This window comes from Leptidea sinapis, chromosome 4 (assembly GCF_905404315.1).
Source record: "Leptidea sinapis chromosome 4, ilLepSina1.1, whole genome shotgun sequence".
Classification (NCBI taxonomy): Eukaryota; Metazoa; Arthropoda; class Insecta; order Lepidoptera; family Pieridae; genus Leptidea; species Leptidea sinapis.
The window spans coordinates 13,049,098-13,075,785 of NC_066268.1; the positions used below are offsets into that span (position 1 = coordinate 13,049,098).

At 38.2% G+C, this 26,688-nt stretch overlaps 1 protein-coding gene across 1 annotated transcript; it reads left to right on the forward strand.

Moving 5' to 3' along the window:
- On the forward strand, nt 1-26,688 carry LOC126979904 (cytoplasmic dynein 1 light intermediate chain 2). Its single transcript, XM_050829492.1, has 9 exons — nt 1-149; nt 371-561; nt 1,829-2,032; nt 8,117-8,328; nt 9,376-9,605; nt 10,525-10,636; nt 14,303-14,437; nt 17,502-17,718; nt 23,784-26,688. The coding sequence occupies exons 1-8, from the start codon at nt 76-78 to the stop codon at nt 17,709-17,711; spliced, it is 1,368 nt and encodes a 455-aa protein (XP_050685449.1). The 5' UTR covers nt 1-75; the 3' UTR covers nt 17,712-17,718; nt 23,784-26,688.

Consider the following 26,688-nt stretch of genomic DNA (forward strand, 5'->3'; position numbering starts at 1 on the left):
TGACGTATGAACGGCCGAAACGAAAACGAAAGAAAAGCCTCTTGTGCCGTTGTTATCTTCTATCATTTCTAAAGAATGGAGACAAACGGCCAAGTAAATGGGCTTAAATCTAAAAAGAAAGACAATGGAGATGGGAAGGATAACTTATGGTAATTGTATAATGTTCACTTAGAAATAACATGCAGCATCCATATAGGGTATCCAATGTGTCACACCTACGTCGTGATGTCAAGTCTCACCTGAGAAATATGTGACCTAGCTGCGTCGTCGTACCTTTGTTTATGTAGAAAAAGTGGTACCTTTCACGGCATTTTATCAATCTCATAAAGGTCGCTCATAAGTTCAAATGAAACATAGCTATAATTTTCAGGTCTGCTATTTTAGAGGAAGTACAGAACCAAGGTAACACAAAACTTCCTTCAAATAAAAATGTGTTAGTCTTGGGTGATAATGAGACTGGTAAAACAACGCTTATAGCTAAGTTACAAGGAGTTGAAGACCCCAAGAAAGGTTCAGCACTCGAATATGCATACATAGATGTAAGGGATGAATATCGTGATGGTGAGTTAATACTCAATTATAAATTAAATAAGTTACATTATAATTCATGTTATTTTGTAGTTAATATATTTAATTAAGCAAACTAAAATACAATCATTAAGTGAAAACAAATGTGAAGTTAACATATATCGATATTGTTACCTCTCAATAGTGTAACAGTTACAGTGTAAATATACGTAGACAGATGAATAATTTTTCTTAAATATTGTGATTATTATAATGTTAACACCTGGAACAAACACTAGATTTGCCTGCCACCGGTTAAGCTAATTCTTATATTGGACGAGGCTTTATAATGTTCCAACATGGTTCCAAAAAATGTACAAAGTAAATGTGTTATAAAATTCAGAGATACCACACTTTGGGAATGGAATCATTGTCCCCAGGCTGATTAATAAATAAATTCAATTTGCAATTTACCAAAAAATAAATTTCTTGGTTCAATTTGGTACTTTTATAATCCTATTTAAAAATATTTTTGTTTAAATTTATTAGATACACATTTCGAATAAACTATTAATGTACATCCAAATATGACATTAAATATGCCATCAGCACCGTTAACGAGACAAGCTACCTTAATCATTGAATAAACTGTTAAAATGAATACATTAACATATATCTTTAAAATTAAATTCTCTTACATTAAGTATAACAGTTTTGCTATTAACTTTGGGTATGGATGTTACGCACTGATGACAGATTTCATAATGTTAAAAAATATTGTTTTTGACTTTCCTTGCTTAAAATTTACTTATTGCCAGTGATTTACTTAGCACATAAGCTGTAAATTGTGTCTATCCCATGCAGTCTTTGAATGTGAAGATTATTTAATGTTTTATGATGTTTCCCGATCTTTATAATATGGGTATGTGTAAACACATACCCATTTTTTCAAATTTGAAAAAACCAAAAAGTATTATGTTGCAAAAGAGTATGGACAGTAGTAATTGCTTAACACCAGATGACCCATAAGATGGTTTGTCCTTATATACATTGTAATGAACATCATGAAAAAGTCCCTTTCCATGGCTACAGGAAAAAAGAGTAGGGATAGACTCCAAAATATTCGGATGACAAATGTTCAAAAGGAAATCAGCCGCCTCACCCTCAGCAACGAGGATACAAACATATGAGATAGATGGCGCCACATGCGACGCTGACATAATATGTCTGGTGTCAAAATGGCGATTCCTTAACATAATTATTTGTTAGAATTCAGCATAATAAAGCTGTAACATGTGTTAATTAATTAGTTATCTTGCAGACCAGACAAGGCTCAGTGTTTGGGTGTTAGATGGTGATCCTGGGCACACAAATTTGCTCAAATATGCACTAAGCACTCAGACATTCCCACACACCCTGGTCATCTTCACAGTAGCCATGACCACCCCATGGGGCATACTGGATCAGCTACAGTGTTGGGCAACAGTGCTCGCTGACCATATAGATAAATTGGATCTCACACCAGGTTGGTTTAAGAATATTGATATACTTACACAAATAAAATTTATGAACAATGAGGGTCTTGAACCCGCTTCCTCTCTTATTTGGGTGAGTGCTCTTCAACCGAGGCATCTATATCCGATGTTCAAGTGACATATTGTTGATAAATCTTGTATGGCTTGTTTAACTCTCAGGTTGTGACTTCAGAATCCCAGAAGTGAGGGTTATCACTTTTAAAAAAATAACAAATTGATTAGAACTTTAGATTGATATACTATTTAGTGTTGATACAATTTAGAATTTGTATTTGTAACATCTGAAAACTGATTCTGAACTAACTTAAAATTATAATAATAATCAACATATTGAACATAATTGTTAATATTTTTTTTATTGATTTCTCAAAATTGTATGAACATTTATTTATATCTACATCGGCCCGAAGATGTCCACTGATGGACAACGGCCTCCCCCAAAGATCTCCATGACAATAGGTCCTGTGCTGTCCTCATCCAACATATTCCGGTGATCTTAACCAGATCTTAGGTCCATCTTGTGGGGGGCCTACCAACACTGCATGTATGTAGTCGTTATTATTTTATGTTATTTATATGGTATAAGACAATTAAGTATAGACTACATTACTAAAAATTACACCTATGCATCAATTTCACTTTATCCACTTTGAATGTAATAAAGAAAGCACTAATACCTTATGAGTTACTTCTCTATCATACTGCCTATTGTGTCATATATAGGTTTTTTTTTAATGAAAATATGGGATGAGACGAGCAGGACGTTCAGCTGATGGTAATTGATACGCCCTGCCCATTACAATGCAGTGTCGCTCCGGATTCTTGAAAAGCCCAAAAATTCTGAGTGGCACTACAATTGCGCTCGTCACTCTGAGACATAGGATGTTAAGTCTCATTTGCCCAGTAATTTCACTAGCTAAGTCGCCCTTCAGGCCGACACACAGTAATGTTTACACATTACAGCTTCACGGCAGTAATAGGCACTGTTGTGGTACCCATAATCTAGCCGGCATCCTGTGCAAAGGAGCCCCCCACTTGCAGGTATAGGCATAGATATAATATGAGCAATATAATTGTTTTATTATTATCAATATATTATCTTTTTAATGTGCTTAATTGAGTGATTTGAAGTCAAAATATACAGGGTTATCACTGTTCACAACCAGTTTTATTTTTGAGTGTATAATATGTGTAATAAGCATGCATGCAGCATGCGACACTAATATTGATTACAATATAATTTTTTCGTGTGTAAGAGGAATATCTTGAACTTTAAACTGTAAGGGATTTTTTCTTCATCAGAAAGCAAAGCAAATTTTATTGATAATACTGGAGTCTTGCCTCGTCTTAAAAAAGTTAATGCACTTTTTTCCGAAGGTACCCATTTCATATTCTCCTGGAAACACCACATTCGGAAGCTCATTTTATAGTTTGGTTGTATGTGGAACAAAGTTCCTTGTAAATCGCACTGTAGAAGAACACCAGATATTACATTCTGATTATGAGTATCATATAGGTACTGATAATGGGGAGACATCCTTATTTGTGGCATGTCATGTGAAGCTGGAATGGAATTTGGCAACTCAGATCAAACAGCTCATTGGAATAGTTCCCCTGATTAATGTGGTCAAAGACAAACAATGAAGTGTCATCCCTAATCAATGTCAAGTTATATATATATCCCCTGGCACATTCCCTATTTGGGGTCGGCCCTCCTGATACAAGATCGCCACTGTCTGCGATCTTGGGTCATTACTGGCGTTAGGCTTAGCATCGTCATGTCTTTGTTAACAGTTCTAGTCCAGGTATTTGGTGGGCGGCCTCTGCCTCTCTTTGCCTCATCCATATCCATGACTCGTCTCGTCATATGGTGTTCGTCCCTACGCATAACATGCCCATACCAGCTTTGTCGGCCTTCCTGCATTTTATGATGTATAGGTGTAATTTTAAAGGTGCCTCGGATATACTCATTACGAATTTTGTCTGACCGTGTTACACCCCCAGACCAACGCAACATTTTCATTTCGGTGACATGCCAAGTTACAATGTTACAAGTTACAAAATCAATGCCAAGTTACAATTAATTATTTTTAGAGAAACTGAGTGAAAATAGCATAAATCTGCAGAATGGTTTTTTTTTTATGATCAATATATTTCAAGTGTTCAATCATACCTTCACCTGGATTCACACAAAGAAATTTTGTGGCTAATTTTAATCACTAGGCATTCATTCACGCTTTAAAAACTACATAATTTACATAAATATTCATAATGAATTTCCATGTCATTTCAGTCATATAATATTTTAAATACAAAAATGTACATGAATATATTTTTTTGTTATATATTCGTAAGTATTACTGTGCTTACATGTTCGTGCTCCCTTATTCGCCTCGCGCCGACTTTTCGCGAGCGAGCGCTACGTAGCTGAGCATAACAGCCCAGTGTCATCAAATACCCACAAAATAAAATACAGCGCGCATAAAGAAATTTTATTTCGAAATATTTCCGGTTAGCACCTTATTTTAAGCACAAAGCTGTTATTTTGACATTATTAACAGACACTTGAATATAAGATATATAGTAGGTATGATGTTTAATACATCGATAGTTTTAAAATAACCATTCTAAAACCTACCCGTAAAATACACGTCTTTCCATATTCTACATGGATATTCTGCCTAACACGCTCTTACTAAATAATATGGTGCTTTTGTGAATGAAAAATGGGTTATGGTGAGCAAAAAATACGAACCCAAATTGGAGTCGCCCAAGCGATCCTTAAGCCATGAAAGAAGGTTTCGTAGATTTACCTTTAAAGCTCAGTAGGAATACTCCATTGATGTCTGGCCTGTGGTATTGGAACGGAGCCTTGTCTTTTAAAGCAAACACACAGAAGCTTATAAAAAGCTTTTAAGATGTCGTGCTAACAGAGAATGCACGGGGTCAGCTGGACCTAGATAATTTGAATATCGAGGTTTTCCAGCGCGTGAAAGAACTACGAAATGCTGCAGAACGTCAAACACAAAAGTATCATATCTGGGTAATGCCTTTGGACATGAGAGATGCGAACTTTTACAACTTTTGATGATGGTTAAAATAGAGGGCAAGCGAAGCGGGGGCGTAGGAGAAAACAGGGCTCCGAAACCACCTGGAATGGACCAATATGAAAATTGTGGAAGGGTTGTTTCGTATGGTACAAAACAGGATGAAGTTACTCTAAGCAGTGATCACATACTATCTGGGGACATTATCTTTTGAATAAACAATATCCAATTAAAATAAAGCTGTGCTTGCCTCCTATAAGACCTTGGATGGATCACAAGTTATGCGCTTAAGTTATAGTTTCAAGTATAAGTTAAAGCAAGCGCATAATGTTTACCATGATCATAATATTTATTTGTCGCGGTGAGTCATCAGTTGCGTCAGCAGTGATACGATCGATGTAACAGGTTTTGTGTGCTCACGCTCAGTGCTTGCTGCTCGATGATGGACGGTGACCCACTGATTGTCGGCGGCGTGACAGGATTACTAATCATTTGATTATAATCGTTGAAAAGCGCCTGTTTAGTTTCTAACTCACTTGCTAAACATTTTTCCGTTTTTAACTTCGCTAAGAGAATTGAAAATTTTCAAAAATTCGGGAAGTTATTGGTGTTAAGTACTTTTTTTTCACATGGGTTTTTTTTGGAATAACTTTTAAATGGCTTTATCTACACCCATGCTTTAAATCCTCTATTAAAGATTCTGAAATAGTTAGCTTATTGCCAACATTAAAACACCCAATGTTCTAATAACCATTACATCATCTAAACGAGTGTTGTAATGTTGTACTGAATTTCATAACAACACTCCTATTTTTTTTTTCAATCCCTTCGTGCTCAATCAGTTTTAACAGACAGCCACATTCTTATTGCTCTATGCGTGGTATCTGTATGAATTTCAAAAAAATAACATTTTCGTTTACGCGCGTTCCGCACTACCAGAACGTCGCGCGCCGTAAAAAAAGTAGGTTATTCGAATCCCCGCCATTTTTCTTAGATATTTTGATTGTTTTGTTTACAAAAAATGAGCGATTCATTTTAAACGCTGCAAAAGAACATAATATTCAAGTGAATTATTGCACTACACAAAATGTAAATTACTACATTAATAAATAATTCTTTCATTAATACTTAGTTTATTTGTATATAATCAGTATTGCATGATATTAGGTTACTACTACGACTGGCTGTTTTAATGTTAGCAGTAAGCTAACTGTTTCAGAATCTTTAAGAGGATTCATATTATGGGTGTAGATAAATTCTTGTCATGCAACTGTTGGTAATTAGGTATTAAAACACTCATGTGATACTGTTTTTATACCCCTTATTAATGAAGATTATAATAAGAAATGTGTTTTTCGGAATTTCTTCGAGTTTGATCAATTGAAACTCAAAGACTCTTTATGATGCTCAAAGAAAGGTTGTCGAAAGCCGCCAACCGCGTGAAATTCGGTTCATTAATTCAAAAGTTATTGCCGTGTAAAATTAAAATTTATAATATAGGGTTTAATTAACTTTTATAAGACTTGTGAGCTCGAGAAGCTCAAAGCATAGAACAGCTAACTCTTTGAGCTCGAAGAGCTCAAAGTCGTCATAAGTACAATTTGAAGGCTTAGGTATGGAATTAGCGGGACGCTGCAGGGATAGCCTTTAGGGTCAACCGTTTATTCTTAAGAATAGGTCAATTTTTTTTAAGAATAGACGACAAAGAAGCAAACAGTTCACCCGATGCTAGGTTGTCGGCGCCGCTTCTAGTTAGTCCTTGATAGGGTCAATATGCGTGACGGTTCATCTTATTTCAACCAGCCCAGGTCCTCCCAAATAGCTAGCAGCCTCTTCAGACTGCTACAGGCGTCCAGATGCGATAACACGAGATCGAAAGATTTATGCCCGTTCTGTGCCCTGTAAGCGCATACTGTGGAGTTTCTTGTGGCTCCATGCTATCTCAACATTAAGGGGCTGTCTGTCACTTCTATGGTGTTATATTATTGCACTTGTCTCATACCAGATAAGTCACTGCAGGACCGTTGACGACCGTTTATGTTTTATCGGATCAAACTGGAAGCAATGACATTTAATTGTATGGTTTAAACGTAGAAGAAAATTTCATGAATACGCATCCAAATGGTGAGGATGATATATTAGTCTGCGGCGTGTGTATGGTGGAATTTGGTGGCATATAGATATGCACTAACTGCGGGTCGTTGACAGACTATCTAGAGACTCACTTTGCGCTACGTGATCACCGCAGCGCATTGAATTCTCAGTTCTAGTACAGGGATGAGCCACAATCTGTTGTTGATCCGGTAATTTGCACTCATATGTTTTGTAAACTGTGGTTGAATATGTACCTCCCTAATCAAATAACAATTACAGATGTCCAGACGTAAAAAATATGCATATTAGCCCATGATGAAGCTGAAAATGCTCGAGAGGCGTTATTTATGCATACAAAACGCTGCTTCAATAAATTCGTAGATTTTATGTGGGAAATGGCGCGCTTATCGCATATTATTTAAATTATTTACGACTTTGTCATTGCAAATGTACGGTGAATAGAAGCAGGGAATTAATTAAATGCTTTCTTTAATTATAACGATAGTTGAATAAGCATTGTGTTTCAATGTATTTCGTATTTATATATTAGTGAAAGGCAATTATAGTAGGTACATAAGTGTGCCAGCTCTCGGGTTTATCGTATTTGGTAACAGTTATTCATTGTTCCGCGGTAGTGGATTCATTTTTTTGTCTAGACGATATCGTTATTTCCGAGACAATTCCTAGATTGCGGTAAAAATTTCAATTGTAATGAATGAATTTAACCGTTCATTACAATGATGTAATGATTATTTTATTCTTTCACAGGGCAGGTCATTTAAAATGTCAATAGATGATTGTTGATTTAAAAAACAGTTATTTAAAATTGATTTTAGATATAAGTTGCTAAAATAAACTTTACTGCTTTAGATTGGGAAAGGGGATTTGTTTCACCGTCGTATTATTACAAATATATATTTTTTTTATTTACAGAAGAAAAGTTACATAGTAAAAAGCAAAAAGTGCAAAACTGGGTCAGATATACAGAACCGGGTGATGAATTGGAGCCCACCGCTTCATCGCCGATGAAGAGATCATCACGAAATCTCTCAGACGAGCTGGACAGTGATGAGGACGACAATCCGCTGCCGGATGGTGTGCTCACAAGGAACCTTGGCTTGGACATTGTCGTTGTTGTAACAAAGGTAAACAAACTGCTTTCAACACAGCATAGTTACGTAGGTAGGTACTTATATTGTTGGCTTAGCGGCCCAAAGTTGAGTATATCTTGCCTTTGTCATTAAGATAACTCGCCACCCTGAGATGAGAGTCATTAACCACCTTAATTTAACCCAAATCTTTCTGGATTTTCTGGTATTTCGGACCAACACAGGAAGTCTTCTGGTAGATCGACTAAGGAAGACTGTGTAACGCACCATCCTTTCGCATTACCTGATAACAGAAATGTAGCATACATGTTCAACATCCTTCGTTGAATTGTTACGCTTTGTTGGTAACTCTCTGTTTTTCTTCTTTAGATTTTATCTTTGGTGTGTGGTAAAAAAGTATACGCAAGACGAGATAAAAAAAGGCCATTACAAAACGCGTCCATATTTTCGGCGGGGATGGCAAGCACGGCTATGGCACGGCAGAATGGTCTGCTTCCCTCTCTAGTTGCGTAATATTCTATTTCATTCTATTATAGAAAGGCAAATCAGCTTGTAAGAGCTCCCTTAAAAAGAGTCAGAAGGTTACAATGTGATAGACCCTCACTCGACGTTCAAATTCAATTATTTTTATTCAAAATAGGGTTTCAAATCACTTATAGAACGTCAAAAAACTTTTCCTTAAAACATTCCGTAGAGGAGTCGTTTCATTGTGTGTCTTCTACTGTTTTAGTACTATTAGTCATAGAGAGTGTTCCGAAAAATTGTTTCATCTAATATCTGCCGCCGAATTCCACTTTCGCACAACAAACTAGGATATGATCCCCCCATTTGGATGTGCGGCATTTCTCCACAATGCGGTTTTCAAGGAACTTTCTTCCTCATACAAGCTGTGGAATTAGCTTCCTTATAGGGTGTATCCAGGACGATACGACATAGGTACCTTCAAAAAAAGCGCGTGTACCTTTCTAAAAAGCCGGCAACGCTCCTTTTATTCCTCTGGTGTTACAAAACCCATATGCTCGTTTGTCCTCCTCTCTTAAAGAAAGACCGATTGTATAATAAACTAAGTGTTATGTATTTCAGACTGACTACATGAGCACGCTAGAGAAAGAGCACGACTACCGTGATGAGCACTTCGACTTCATGCAGCAGTGGATCCGGCGGTTCTGCCTGCAGCACGGCGCCGCGCTCTTCTACACCAGCGCCAAGGAGGACAAGAACTGTGACCTGCTGTACAAGTACCTCACGCACCGGATATACGGCCTGCCCTTCCGGACTCCGGCGCTCATCGTGGAGAAGGACGCCGTTCTTATGTGAGTATCTCCAGCTCCTCGTGGATTTATTCCCAACGCTGGCGTTCTATAACACGCCTTGACCTTAAGCCCATAAAGAGATCACAACTGCCGTCTTTATCGGCTGAGTTATATCATGCTACATTCCCCTTTTCACTCTATTGCAGATAATGTAGATGAGGCAAATGTGTAATGTAATGATAATAATTCACCTCCATCGGGCGTCGGGCTCCTTTAAGATTTATTATACACATAAAAAATCCTAGGAACACCCACTATTATATATACCTATTATATTTGACTCGAGAATATTTCTTCAGTTACCAATTAAAGATTGTTGACATAATAATAATATTATTATTATTATTTATAATAGACTAAGCAGCTTTCGCTGATGCGTCTATATCATTTGCCATATCTATCCAAATGTTTGTCCAGTCTATTCTTAAACTGATTAACAGATTTTGATTTAACCACATCCTTGGGCAATCTATTCCATATATGAACAACTCTGTTGGTCAGAAAGTGTTTTAATGGATTTGATGATGCTAATTGATATTCTAGCTTCATATCATGTCCCCTTAGTCTAGGATTGCTCTTCCTTGGAAACATGCTCTCAAAATTTGGGACATTATAATAATTATTTAGTATTTTGTATGTTTCAATTAGATTATTGTTCTATAAATTTAATGGAAACTGGGTTTTAAAACATTAAAATTACAGTGTTATAGATACAATAAGAAGGGAGAAAACAAATGCGGAAATAATATTGCTGTAATAAACAGCCCTTGATTATTTGGAACTTGATGACATTGACATTTTTAGGTTATAAAATTGCACTCTAAAGGTGCGGGTACACTTGCCACTGCCAAGATGAGACTTATGAGCTATAAAACAGTAGAACTACAAAATTATACCATGTTAATGTTTAAAATTTCAGACCGGCAGGATGGGATAGCTTAAAGAAAATATGTATTTTATATGAGAACATGCAGACATGTAAACCAGATGATTACTATAGAGATGTTATAGTTCAGCCGGCTTCGAGGAAGGTATGTTGCTTGTACTTACATATATTAAAATTCGAATAATTTTATTCAAAATAGTATATAAAATTACTTATTGAAAGTCAAAAACTATCGCCCATTCCAAAAGGTATGCTTCAGACCTAAGAAAAACGGGCGCACCAAACTCAGTGGGCTTCTTTTTTTTATATAAAAAGACTAGCTGTTCCCGCTCGCTTCGCTAGGCAAATTTTAAAAGGAAGTAACGTTGGAATTCGAAAAATAGCCATAAACCACCTAAGATAAATTTCGCATTGAATGGTGGTAGTTTCATGTCGATATTTTCAGTGGTTTAGGTGTGATTGAGCCTCAAAGAAAGACCATTTTCATTATATATAAATGAGTACAACGTAAAATCGTACAATAAAATTGATTATTTAATAGCCTGTGGACGGCCACTCTATTCCCAATCAGTGTTATCATTAAGAAAGTCATTTATGTTATAGTAACCTTTACCACACAAACATTTTTTAACAACAGTGGAATCCTGCATTGTTTCTACTTAACATATTATAACATATTATACTATATTTCTGTAATATGTTTGGAGAAAATACTCAATCTATACATCTTGTTAAGGACGCGTTCTCAAAACAGAGAGGCATCGAATCGCACTACTACACTGACACCGTTCAAACACATACACGTACTTAAAGTTAATTGCGGGAATCAAATGAATTTGATACTTTAGCAAGTTTGAATTTTATTTTTTTAATACGTATGTATTTTTGATAATTGGTTGATGTATTCGTTTAGTAGTTAAATATTAGAATTTTAGATGGCAATTCTGTCGCATAACGTCGTGTGCAGTAAACGCAGTTTTTTTTAAATCCAAGATGGCCGCCGCGAAAAATTATGATTTCAACAATATGGGTATCGTATCCGAGGTTATCGAGGGTGCAGAGAACAATTAGATAGGTCTTTCAAAATCAAATTTTGAGATTTTTTAATTAGGTTGGTAACGGAATGTGTTTTGTACATATTGTGAAAAAATAGTCGAAACGTAAATAAAAGATATAAATATAGAAAATATTTAGGGAATGAAGAATTAATTTAGCATGTGGGATATTGTTAGACAGGCCTTTTATAAGATAATTTAAGTTTATGAATGAATTCTAATTTTGAAGATGTAAATGACACCCATGAAGAAAATTTTGTAGATTTCATAGGCGCCATCATGGATTTCGATTTAGGCCCGCTATTCATTATTGTTGACCCTAAAATCCATGAAAATGACACCCATGTAAAGAACTTGGTAAGTTTCATAGGCTTTTATGTAAAAGGCATTAATTATTTTCTCAAAATTGATTCCTTTAGAATTCTTTTTGATATCATTTCTAATAACTACTAGATACTACTACCGCTTCGGAAACAAATGGCGCTCTGAGAGAGAAGAAGCGGCGCAAGAAACTCCGAGCATTCTTTTTTTGCGCTCTTTTCAATAAAAATATAGAATATTGTACAGTCATTTCTATCGCTATAAAATAATCACAATCTAGTCCCAGGCTGTCCGATCATTTAGATATTCAGATTATGGATATATTTTATAATATAACATAACATATATTAACAGATATATGGATATATTTTATTTTGTTTAAAAGGTGAATTTCCGATTACTTACCAATGTTATGATATTATGAATTAATGTTATGTTATTAATATTTTCCTTAAATTGAGAAGTGTATTAGTTACTAATAGATTTATTTTATATATATATACTTATATAAATTTATTGCCAATGTTCATGGTAGCAGAAGAGTTGGGGGATTATAAATATATAAATATTTAATTCTCAAAGTCTGTGTCTCGGTGTCTAGAGAATACCAGCGTTGAGAAGTAAAATTCCCAACATAATGCTGACTAGACCACATTTTGGTTCTGTAATGTCCATAATATTGTTATTAGTAATAAGATTTCTGTATTTTTGAACCAAATGAAGTATTTAATTATTAATTAATATTATTAAAAAAACATGAAAATGGCACCCATGAAGACAAGTTGGTAAATTTCACAGGCGCCATCTTGGATTTCGATTTTGACCCGATATTCGTTATTATTGACCCCGAAAACCATGAAAATGACACCCATGAAGAGATGTTGGTTAATTTCATCGGCGCCATCTTGGATTTCGATTTTGACCCGATATTCGTTATTGTTGACCTCGAAAACCATGAAAATGACACCCATGAAGAGATGTTAGTAAATTTCATCGGTGCCATCTTGGATTTCGATTTTGACCCGATATTTGTTATTATTGACCCCGAAAACCATGAAAATGACACCCATGAAGAGAAGGTGGTAAATTTCATAGGCGCCATCTTGGATTTCGATTTAGACTCGATATTCGTTATTGTTGACCCCGAAAACCATGAAAATGACACCCATGAATAAAAGTTGCCAAATTTATAAGCGCCATCTTGGATTTCGATTAGACCTTATATTTAGAGATGAACTTATAAATCACTAATTCTTCAAAAAAATACAGAAACATAATTTATTGAAACTCTGACTGCGTACAAAATATGTAAAGTATCAAAGACAGTATTGTATAGCTTATAAAAAATATTCATGTTCGTACAGCGATCTTTCCGAGTACGAGCTGCTGCTTACAACCTACACAGGGTCTACCCACGACGGCGGCCGAGCGCGGACTGAGGTTATTTCGATAGATCTTTCTGTGCAATGCGTACAGAGTGACAAAATAAAATAACCCTTAATACCACACTTTAAAGCTCATGCTTATCAGAAATATATATGAATTTTAGACTATTCATTTTTATTTTTTCCTGAGATTATTTATTAGATATTCATTAATTCATTTCCCGTGTTTTTGAAAATATTATATCTGCTTTCCTTACATAATTTTTAAGAGCCAAAATTGTGTAAGTGGTAGCAGAAAACTGATCCTGAATGAAGCCCCATTTCGTCAATTTTGTGTGAAGAGGTAACGGATAATCGTTTTTACGACATAAAATATCAAAATTTCAAAGCAAACATTTCCCGCTAATTGGTGATAAAGAAGTAAGCTATTTGTGGCAAATTTTAGTTTTGTTAGACTTAGTTTAAATTCATCGCAAACTCTACCGAAAAATATCTTATTTTTGTCGGATTCGTAAACGCGTCCTTAAGGGTTTGGATCAAGGAGTAAATTTAGTCAATTTTATTTTGGTAAATGTCATGCTCCTCCGTGTGTAGTATGTGTGTAAAAATATATATATTCTATAATATTAAATACATAGTAATATTTATTAGTTTTAGCCATTGCTAAATGGTAGAAAAAAAAAGACCAGACACAATTTTTAATGTGTCCAACTTGACGATGAGTGCTATTTTTAACAGTATTATTATTATTAGTATTTTTCCTTGGTTTTGATATAGTAATAATTTTTTAATACGGCAGAACTAAAATATTACATTAAATGAATAATTTTTGTCGAACAGCAAATTATATTCCTGTCTATCAACATATCAATTTCCGAAGATTATACCGACAATCAGAGAGTTTATCATTAAAAATGTCTTTTGATCAACTTTCGGAAGGAAGGAATTATATTAAGTGCGAACAATTCTATTAAGAGTAGGAAAGTGACCTAGGTTAGACTTAAAAATTAATTATGTAGATATACTGAGTGTAAGTTTGTGTGTTGTCAGACGGGTGGACATCGTGAGGCAGAGATCACGGCGGAAGACGAACAGACGTTCTTGCAGCGGCAACTCACCGCGCTGCAAGCGGGCGCCGCGCCCCGGGCCGAGTCTCCGCTGCGCACCGCGCACCGCTCCGCACAGGTGCGTACTGCAAACTCCTCCTCCTCGGATAAAAAAAGATAAAACAAACTGACAGTCTTTAAGTGGCAAGAGATCGATTGCATTTTTAAATTAGTTGTAAAGTACATAATAATAGTTACTTATGCAACAGTTGTGTAATAAGGGGTATTAAAACACGAATGTGGATTATGTGATAATAGTATCACTTGAGTGTTTTAATACCTAATTATCAACAGTTGCATACAAGACTTTATCTACACCCATAATATGAATCCTCTATAAAAGATTCTGAAACAGTTAGTGTAGTGCTAACATTAAAAGCCAGTCCTAGTAACCATTACATCATCCAAACGAGTGTTGTAATGAAAACGCATGATATAATGTTGTACTGAATTTCATTACAACTCTCGTTTGGATTATGTAATGATGATTGGGGGCATTGGGTGTTTTTATGTTGGTAAAGGGCTAACTGTTTTAGAAGCTTTAATAGAGGATTTAAAGCATGGGTGTAGATAAAAGTTATTTAAAATATTCTATGGGTGTGTATAGATACACTCGGGAACTGTTAGCCCAATTGAAATAAAATTGATGATATAACCACTCCGACGAACTTGTTAAGTTAAGGCTGGATAGGTGGCGGTGATGGCAGTGTGTTTTATCTTTTGAGTCATAGGTCGAATTGATATTAATTTTTCTATAGATGCATGTAGCATTGAAACACTAATATATTATGTACACTAGTACATTGTGCCGATTTATACGTCTAAATAGAGTCTCTTACTGTTAGACAACTGATAAAAACAGGCGACGTTTAATACATTAGTGTGCGTGACAAGTGCTTACACTCGCGATTTGTATGACACTTGTGTTAGTGTGCGCTCATTGCTCAAAATGGAGGTTAATTCTTAACTCAATTTTTTCCGACAATTAAGAATATAATAGAATAGAAACACTTTATTAGCAATAAAAGCACAAATTCAAATATTTTTATTCAAAATAGGATGTGAAATCACTTATTGAAAGTCAAAAAAACTACCACCCATTCCAAAATTAATGCCTCAGACCTGAGAAGAATGGGCGCAACAAACTCAGCAGGCTTTTTTTTTCATCGAATAAATATGTTTACAAAGTAATATTGTACAATTAAACTTATTATTTAATAGCCTGAGGGCGGTCACTCCATTCCCATTCTGTGGTATCATTAAGAAAGTCATTTATGTTATAGTAACCTTTACCACACAAACGTTTTTTAACAATTCTTTTGAATAACGTTATACTTTTGTTTTGAACATTTTCTGGGATCTTGTTGTAAAAGCATATACATCGCCCCACAAAAGCCTTACTAACTCGACTTAGCCGAGTAGTAGGCATCATAAGTTTATGTCTGTTCCTGGTGTTAACATTATGGTTATGACAGTTTCTGGCAAATTCACTTATGTGCCTATGAACATACATTACATTATCAAGAGTATATTGAGAAGCAACAGTCAAGATGTTAATTTCTTTGAATTTTGCTCTCAATGTTTCTTTAGGACCTAGGTTATAAATAGCGCGAATAGCCCCCTTCTGCAGCACAAATATTGTATTAATATCGGCAGCGTTGCCCCATAGCAATATACCATAGGACATAATACTATGGAAATAACTAAAGTATACTAGTCGCGCCGTATCTATGTCAGTTAATTGTCTAATCTTTTTAACCGCGTATGCTGCAGAACTAAGTCTGTTCGCCAATCCTTCAATATGGGGGCCCCATTGTAATTTGGAATCTAGAGTTATGCCAGGAAATATAGCAGATTACACCGGTTCTATCACCTCTCCGTTTAACAAAACATTTGCATTTACATTTTTGACATTTGGTACGGTAAATTTAATGTATTTAGTTTTCTTGCTATTTAACAATAGGTTATTAGCGCTAAACCAGTACACGATGTCAGATAAAATATCGTTCACTTCGTCATACATAGCTTGGTTTCTTTTCACTTTGAAAATCAGTGAAGTGTCGTCCGCAAACAATACTACCTTATGTTTTTTCTCTATAAGATTAGGAAGATCATTTATATAGATAAGGAAGAGGAACGGTCCAAGAATAGACCCTTGTGGTACCCCCATACTGAGAAGAGTCCCAGGAGATCTCTTGCCATTCACGTCGACCCTCTGAATTCTATTGTTTAGATATGAAGTCAGAAGATCGAGCGCAGTTCCTTTTATGCCATAGTGGTATAGCTTCCTGACCAGCGTTGAATGTTGAACACGATTAAAAGCCTTAGATAAAACACAGAAGATGCCAAGTGCATTCTGCGATTCCTCCCAGGCATCAAAAATATTCTTGATTAGCTCCACACCTGCATCCGTTGTTGAACGTCCCCTAGTAAAGCCAAATTGTTTCAAATGAAGTAACTTATGAGAGTTAAAGTAAGTAAGCATTGGGCTTAAAATTATTTTTTCAAAAATTTTAGTAAGGGTCGGCAAAACCGACACAGGACGATAGTTATGCGGCTCAGAAAAGCAACTCGACTTAAATATTGGTGTAATTTTACTATGTTTCAGAAGGCCGGGAAACACGCCACGACTAATACAATTATGAAAGACTATTGCAAGATATGGTGCTATGACATCAATTATTGAGCTTATTATTTTAACAGAAATGCCCCATATATTAGCAGTTTTTTTCATGTCGAGAGACTTAAAAGTTTTAATTATTTCTCCAGGGCTAATAAAACTAAAATTGAAATTTTGTTGGCATTCTTTAACATTTTCCAGAAGAAGTGACTCGGCAACACTGGTGGAGGAGACAAGAGTGCTTGTGATAGAAACTAGAATGTCAGAAAAAAATTCTCAAAAGCAGAAGCAACTTCCTGCTGAGGTTGAATTATAGTATTCTTGATAAATTGTAACTTTCAAAAACTTAACTTTAAAAAATGAACTGGGCGGCGCGTCTTTCCCTGCTAAAAGGAGTTCAGTACATTGTTAGTCAGTGCAGAAGACACCAACACAACATTGTGTTGGTGTCTGCTGTCAACAAGTATATCTAGTAACGTATAAATGATGTAAGAGTAATATATAACGGTGCTTGTGTTCTCAGTTGGACGGCGCCAAGACGGCGCTGGGCGGCTCGCCCGGCAACGAGGGCGTGCTCGCCAACTTCTTCAACTCGCTGCTGTACAAGAAGAGCGGCTCGCCCGCGCGGCCCGACGCCTCGCCGCTGGCCGCGCGCTCTGACGCGGCGGCCGAGCTGGACCGGCTCACGCGCGCCAAGCGGCCGCAGCTCGACCTCAACTCCTCCGAGTGCTAGCTACTAGGTGACCGTCGCTCTCATACTAACAGTCTCCGGCCCACTTCTTCAACTCGCTGCTGTACAAGAAGAGCGGCTCGCCCGCGCGGCCCAACGCCTCGCCGCTGGCCGCGCGCTCTGACGCGGCGGCCGAGCTGGACCGGCTCACGCGCGCCAAGCGGCCGCAGCTCGACCTCAACTCCTCCGAGTGCTAGCTACTAGGTGACCGTCGCTCTCATACTAACAGTCTCCGGCCCACTTCTTCAACTCGCTGCTGTACAAGAAGAGCGGCTCGCCCGCGCGGCCCGACGCCTCGCCGCTGGCCGCGCGCTCTGACGCGGCGGCCGAGCTGGACCGGCTCACGCGCGCCAAGCGGCCGCAGCTCGACCTCAACTCCTCCGAGTGCTAGCTACTAGGTGACCGTCGCTCTCATACTAACAGTCTCCGGCCCACTTCTTCAACTCGCTGCTGTACAAGAAGAGCGGCTCGCCCGCGCGGCCCGACGCCTCGCCGCTGGCCGCGCGCTCTGACGCGGCGGCCGAGCTGGACCGGCTCACGCGCGCCAAGCGGCCGCAGCTCGACCTCAACTCCTCCGAGTGCTAGCTACTAGGTGACCGTCGCTCTCATACTAACAGTCTCCGGCCCACTTCTTCAACTCGCTGCTGTACAAGAAGAGCGGCTCGCCCGCGCGGCCCGACGCCTCGCCGCTGGCCGCGCGCTCTGACGCGGCGGCCGAGCTGGACCGGCTCACGCGCGCCAAGCGGCCGCAGCTCGACCTCAACTCCTCCGAGTGCTAGCTACTAGGTGACCGTCGCTCTCATACTAACAGTCTCCGGCCCACTTCTTCAACTCGCTGCTGTACAAGAAGAGCGGCTCGCCCGCGCGGCCCGACGCCTCGCCGCTGGCCGCGCGCTCTGACGCGGCGGCCGAGCTGGACCGGCTCACGCGCGCCAAGCGGCCGCAGCTCGACCTCAACTCCTCCGAGTGCTAGCTACTAGGTGACCGTCGCTCTCATACTAACAGTCTCCGGCCCACTTCTTCAACTCGCTGCTGTACAAGAAGAGCGGCTCGCCCGCGCGGCCCGACGCCTCGCCGCTGGCCGCGCGCTCTGACGCGGCGGCCGAGCTGGACCGGCTCACGCGCGCCAAGCGGCCGCAGCTCGACCTCAACTCCTCCGAGTGCTAGCTACTAGGTGACCGTCGCTCTCATACTAACAGTCTCCGGCCCACTTCTTCAACTCGCTGCTGTACAAGAAGAGCGGCTCGCCCGCGCGGCCCGACGCCTCGCCGCTGGCCGCGCGCTCTGACGCGGCGGCCGAGCTGGACCGGCTCACGCGCGCCAAGCGGCCGCAGCTCGACCTCAACTCCTCCGAGTGCTAGCTACTAGGTGACCGTCGCTCTCATACTAACAGTCTCCGGCCCACTTCTTCAACTCGCTGCTGTACAAGAAGAGCGGCTCGCCCGCGCGGCCCGACGCCTCGCCGCTGGCCGCGCGCTCTGACGCGGCGGCCGAGCTGGACCGGCTCACGCGCGCCAAGCGGCCGCAGCTCGACCTCAACTCCTCCGAGTGCTAGCTACTAGGTGACCGTCGCTCTCATACTAACAGTCTCCGGCCCACTTCTTCAACTCGCTGCTGTACAAGAAGAGCGGCTCGCCCGCGCGGCCCGACGCCTCGCCGCTGGCCGCGCGCTCTGACGCGGCGGCCGAGCTGGACCGGCTCACGCGCGCCAAGCGGCCGCAGCTCGACCTCAACTCCTCCGAGTGCTAGCTACTAGGTGACCGTCGCTCTCATACTAACAGTCTCCGGCCCACTTCTTCAACTCGCTGCTGTACAAGAAGAGCGGCTCGCCCGCGCGGCCCGACGCCTCGCCGCTGGCCGCGCGCTCTGACGCGGCGGCCGAGCTGGACCGGCTCACGCGCGCCAAGCGGCCGCAGCTCGACCTCAACTCCTCCGAGTGCTAGCTACTAGGTGACCGTCGCTCTCATACTAACAGTCTCCGGCCCACTTCTTCAACTCGCTGCTGTACAAGAAGAGCGGCTCGCCCGCGCGGCCCGACGCCTCGCCGCTGGCCGCGCGCTCTGACGCGGCGGCCGAGCTGGACCGGCTCACGCGCGCCAAGCGGCCGCAGCTCGACCTCAACTCCTCCGAGTGCTAGCTACTAGGTGACCGTCGCTCTCATACTAACAGTCTCCGGCCCACTTCTTCAACTCGCTGCTGTACAAGAAGAGCGGCTCGCCCGCGCGGCCCGACGCCTCGCCGCTGGCCGCGCGCTCTGACGCGGCGGCCGAGCTGGACCGGCTCACGCGCGCCAAGCGGCCGCAGCTCGACCTCAACTCCTCCGAGTGCTAGCTACTAGGTGACCGTCGCTCTCATACTAACAGTCTCCGGCCCACTTCTTCAACTCGCTGCTGTACAAGAAGAGCGGCTCGCCCGCGCGGCCCGACGCCTCGCCGCTGGCCGCGCGCTCTGACGCGGCGGCCGAGCTGGACCGGCTCACGCGCGCCAAGCGGCCGCAGCTCGACCTCAACTCCTCCGAGTGCTAGCTACTAGGTGACCGTCGCTCTCATACTAACAGTCTCCGGCCCACTTCTTCAACTCGCTGCTGTACAAGAAGAGCGGCTCGCCCGCGCGGCCCGACGCCTCGCCGCTGGCCGCGCGCTCTGACGCGGCGGCCGAGCTGGACCGGCTCACGCGCGCCAAGCGGCCGCAGCTCGACCTCAACTCCTCCGAGTGCTAGCTACTAGGTGACCGTCGCTCTCATACTAACAGTCTCCGGCCCACTTCTTCAACTCGCTGCTGTACAAGAAGAGCGGCTCGCCACTGCCGAGGATATATGGGTTACGGTCAGCTACAAAAATAATAGAACAACGCCTAAAATACATTTTTGTTGTATTTATTTTTGTAGTGAAAGACTTGGTCATTCCTTTAACTCACAATTAAATAATTTTACAGCAAACCTATCTCTCATTATCAATTCTTGTCCAAATGATATATTTATTATAATGGGAGACTTTAATTTGAGTAACATACAATGGTCACCTGGCTCTCATGATCATCCGGAACACTCAGGTGCCTCAGGTGAAGCACAGATATTATTTGTTGATACCATGTCTGAATGTAACCTCACACAATATAACTTATGCCATAATATTAATAACAGAGTCCTAGATTTAGTACTAAGTAATGCTTACCTTGCAGTTTCTTCTTGTGATGACCCCTTAATACCAGAGGACTCCCACCATAAATCTTTAAGACTAATCTTAAATTTAGAAAATCGTAATCACCTAAAGACAAACAAAAGACAGAAATACATGTATGAACAAGGTGATTACGATAATATCAAATTTATATTAGGTAAAATGGCTTGGGACGACTATCTACTAATCAATCCCATAGAAGAAGCAATAGAAGTATTCTACAAAAATCTATATGATACTATAAACAAATATATTACTCACAAATTTTACTCGCCCAATAACTTTCCACCATGGTACACCGCATCACTAAAAAAGGTCCTCAAAGAAAAATTCAGATTTCTTCAGAAATACAATACTTACGGCAATACATCTGATTACAATACATTTTCTATACTGCGCAAAAGAGCGAAGGTTCTAGAAGACCAATGCTATAAAACCTATATAGAAAGATGCGAGGAATCAATAACAAAAAATCCCAAATTATTCTGGTCATTCACAAAATCTATAAAAAACAATTCTAACATTCCTCCCTCCCGTCTCTTTTATGAAAATCAATCGGCAGACACAGGAGATGAAGTTTGTCGTCTCTTCTCAGATTATTTTCAATCGAAGTTTCTTTCACCCACTACTAACCAAACCGATCAGAACAGGAGTCAGCCAGACTCTAGTTTCTCAATAAGTGAAATAGAAATAATACCAGATGAGCTTAATAAATTACTCAAATCTGTAGACCTTACTAAGGGAGCAGGACCTGATCGAATTCCCCCATTATTTATACAAAAATGCGCAGATGTACTAACGGAACCTCTTACTATATTATTCAAACGTTCATTACGGGAAGAAGTAGTTCCGAAAATCTGGAAGTCTGCCTTTATCACCCCCATACACAAAAATGGCAGCAGAAATGACATTAAAAATTACAGGCCAATTTCAAAGTTATGCGTTTTCGCTAAAGTTTTTGAATAATTAGTCTACACCCAAGTTTATAATAGTGTATCAACCTTATTTATCCCCGAACAGCATGGATTTATTAGAAATCGCTCAACTACGTCTAATCTACTATCATTCCTAAATTACACAACATTTAACATGGATTCTGGGGGTCAAGTAGACTCTATATTCACAGATTTTCGCAAGGCATTCGATCGAATTGACCATAAAATACTACTCCAGAAAATTCTTTCGGCAGGAATTCATGGTAATTTATATAGGTGGTTTACCTCGTACATTGAGAACAGATCACAGGCTGTAGTTCTCAACGGATACTCATCAGAATGGAACTTCGTGCCCTCTGGGGTCCCTCAAGGATCCTTGTTGGCTCCATTGTTGTTTAATATCTTCATTAACGATATCGCTGCTTGTTTTCAACATTCCAAATTCCTACTATACGCAGATGATATGAAAATATTTAAAAAAATTCGTGACGTAGATGACTGTCTTTTATTACAACAAGACATACACAGGTTTGAAAAATACTGTAGCATCAACAAACTAGACCTGAACGTTCCGAAATGTTACGCTATAACATTTACCCGTAAGCCTAATTTTATTAAATTTCAATATTCACTTAATGGTCATCCACTCAAAATTGTAAATGAGATACGTGATCTAGGCGTAATTCACGACTCTAAGCTTTCATATGATAAACACATTGAAAACATCGCTAATAGAGCCAACCAGTGTATGGGATTTATCAAGAGATCCTGTTCCCAATTCTCAAGTATCAAGGTTATAAAAACGTTGTGTTGTACATATGTTCGTAGCATACTCGAGTATTGTACACAAATTGGGAACTCTCAGTATGATATATATATTAACAGATTAGAATCAATCCAACGCAGATTTGTTAAATACCTTGAATATAAGTGCAAGACATACGACAATCATTATGATTCAAGATGCAGGAGATATCATATATAACCACTCCACGAGAGACACAAAATAGCTGATATTCTATTCTTAACAAAAATAACACAATGTTACATTGACGCTCCCCATCTTCTCTCGAATATAAATTTAAATATTTCCAGAATCTCTGCAAGACATCCTAAATATTTACATATACCCCACGTCACGTCATACGTGCGTCAAATTACAAACAAAACTCATTCTTCTCAAGAGCATCTCACTGCATAAATAATCTTAAAGGCTTTCCTGATTTTGACCTGTTTTATTCATCCACAAATTCTATCAGATCAAAAATTATTAAAAACTGGTTTAATGTGTTTCCCTAACTGTTACTATAAACATAATTTAACGTAGTGTTTAAATTCTCTCTGAACATAATAAATGTAATACCTATGTAACTATTAACATATTATATATAATACTTGTATAAGAAAAAAAAGAAAAAAGATGTACCTATATTACGCTATGTGTTATTAGAAACAATATGCGAAAACTATTAAATGGTGTAAAATGTTCACACTATTATTTAGTAATTAAGTTATTGTAACACTGTAAGTTTTCCAAATAAAATAAAATAAAATACTCATTAATTATCGAAAATGGCGGCTACTTTTAACACTGACACTGTTATGATGGGAAACCACTATTTCTCTTTTTGATAATATAATCTGGACTGGATAAGGATCTCAAGTGATATTTTAGCAAAGAAATTGTTTATTCTATTCCTTCTCCATCAAGGATAAATAACGCCTTTTTCTTTATCTCTCGAATGGGTACTTATTTTTGATAGCTTACCATGACACCAGCTGCCTGTATAATCATAATCTTAACATAAAATAGAGTTCGGAAAAATGGCGTTTCCATTTAAAAATTGGTATTTATCTCATACACTATTTTACTATTCGTGACTTATTTTTTTGTACAAGACCTAAACAATTCAGGAATTTCTCCTTTAAGAACTAACTTACTTATTATATTTTTATGACAGGTACAGCGGCAAGTGTACTCAATCAGTAAGTAAGGGCCGTGTACTTCGTTGATCACGCCTACTCTCAAGCCAACATCTAGAAGAGAGACTGGTCAATGAGATTCCTTCGCTTGCAACAGACAGACAAACACACAAACAAGCACGGAGCTGTGACGTCATGGCGGCTAGCGAACAAACACTGGGACTATTTTCTACGTACGTTCCGCTTTACATAATTAAACAATACACAACACTTCTTCTATTTTAGATTAAAAGATGTTACACCAATATCTGATGAAGATTTTTATACAGCTTGTGATTCTAACTGGAAAGTAGTGCCCATGTGTAATATAGACATCATTTTCATTGTAATCAAATAGCAATTGTGTATTTTTTTACATGTAACACTAATTGTTTTATTATAATAAGTATTTATTTAGGTAGTGTTGTGTTCGAAGTGAAGATAATTTATGATAATTTTTACTTAATGGTGATCATATCTCCTTAAGTAATAGTAGGCACGTGGTTATTTAATTTAATTTATTATTTATATTTATGATTGTATTTTGAGAAAATAACATTCAGTCATAACATTAAAGGGGAAGATATATAATATTGGAGAAATAAATTGAGATTGGACATAAATATGATTGTTGGTTTGTGTGAGTACTACTATTACATGAGGAGATGTATCTATGGCTTTGGTCACCATTGAGTGTGTATGTTATAAACGGTTGTTTTGTCCATGAGATTAAAATGATTTTGTACTGAATCAGATAATTTATCAGTATTCCGGTATGTATCATCTAAATGCTTGATTTTATTATGATTGGCTGTTTCGATGCCACTTTATTCAATTTATTGCGAAGCTTATATATTCAGGTTGTTGTAAAAATAATTTTATAATAATAATATAATTTAATGATTCAGTACAAGTGATATTAGACAAAACGTGATCTTCTGTGAAGACAGCCCCAAGAGGAGGTCCAACGAAATGTAACCAGATATTTTTGTTGTCATAAACTGTTTTTTTTTTAATTATTTTTAAGTAACCAATCAATTATATTATAGCAATTGTATTAACTTTGGACTGTTTGATTGTGTTTGGTGTAATTTTTAATTCGAAAATAAATTATAGTATGCTTTTTATAAAAAGCTTACATATAATAACAAAATAAGCCTTAAATAAATTGAGCGTGTATATCTTATTTGTATTTAGCTTAATTGGTGTTTAAGGCAAATAGTAATTAGTTCCAATTACATTGTAAAAGATCAAAAAACAAATAACACATGGTACATATAAGATAATAAATTGTTGTAACTCTCGAAATAATCATTTTTGTTGAGAATCTTAAATCATAAACTTAGTATACTACCGTAAAAGAAAAAAAAAACTCTCCTCATTATCGCCAGACTAAATTTAAAATGTTCTTATGTGCCAGTTTTACAGATGTATTAGTGAGTTAGTTGTTGGTTGTAGTATTTTACTTTGGGTCAATGCCTATGACAAATATTGATAAACGGCATCATATTCACGTATAGAATATTTTATTTTCCAACACATATTTTTTTAAATTAATATAATCTTTAGAAAATAGAGTGTTTTCTGCGTATATGAAATGAAATATTTAGTATTTTAGTGTTGAAGAATCAGAAACACAGAACAATAAAGGTAAAACACTAATATTAAAACGTGGTCCAATTTGACAGGAGACTAATGGACACTAAATTGTTTCAAAATGGTTTCATGGTCTTCATCTATTCCGTGTCTTTTTCACACCTAGGTTTTTACTTAAGGATAGTTATCTCACTTATACACAGGGTTGGTCTATTACGGTAGTATATTAAGTTTGTCTTAAACATACTTGAAAAAGGTTTGGTTACATTCAGTTGGATTGGACGAATGTTTTGCACAATCAAGTCACTGTTTGTACAAACTATCGTTAATAATTGTAAACAACATGTTAAAGGCCATCTATACAATACTAACTGCATCGTCATCTTAATAAATGTAAGATCAAAGTTTAGAGTTTTTCAAATACACTTATATTATAATCTATTTGATTTCCAGGGTATCTAATAGTTAATTTATGATCCTGATATAATGAATCGATAAAATAAATTGTTTATTTGCTACACACTACATGCAATTTTATAACAATTTGTTATTTTTAAAGTAAACACCCTCACTTGTGGTGTTAATAATACAATTTAAATTTGTAACGAAAATTTATGAACAATGCGGGTCTCGAACCCGCGCCTCTCGAGTTCCGCCCGAGCGCTCTTAATAACTGAGCCTACCGTTCGGAGTGACGCATGGATCGTAAAACTGCGTATATCTTGTTCAACTCTCAGGTTGTGGCTCCATCTACAAGATCTACTTTACAGTTGAGAGAATACAGCGCGGGTTCGAGACCCTCATTGTTCATAAATTTTAGTTACAATTTTAATTTGTATTATTTATGAAAGTAAGAAAGACACAAAAAAAAAATGTTTTAAAACAGATATAATTAGTGTGATAGTTTTATTTTAATTATTGAAAAATAATCACTTTTATATTTAACGTCATTATTCTACATCGTAATTTTTATGGTATTATTATTATCTTTATTTAATCGATTGTAAATCAAATAAGACAACTGTAAAATTAAAGTGATTATTTTCCGGTAGATATTAATTTGTATATATTATTTGCTCATTTTAATCTTATGTAGTGAATTTAATATGTAATTTATGTTTGTATAATAGTTGATTTTTAATACAGTCGTAATGGTGGCCTTTACTGTTTAGCCAAAATTATTTCCATACCTCCGTTCCTTGTAGCGATACTTTATATGGCATAGAAGATTGGTTTATGTTTGGTGCAATACAGAACATTCCAAACCTGGTTTGGTGCTTATTAATTTAGTAAAATGATTGAATATAA

Bases quoted from the DNA above. Each gene is read 5' to 3' on its own strand.
- LOC126979904 (XM_050829492.1), top strand. From the start codon at position 76: ATGGAGACAAACGGCCAAGTAAATGGGCTTAAATCTAAAAAGAAAGAC. The intron at 9,606-10,524 runs GTGAGTATCTCC...TTAAAATTTCAG, and splicing joins GAGAAGGACGCCGTTCTTAT to ACCGGCAGGATGGGATAGCT. The intron at 14,438-17,501 runs GTGCGTACTGCA...TTGTGTTCTCAG, and splicing joins CCGCGCACCGCTCCGCACAG to TTGGACGGCGCCAAGACGGC.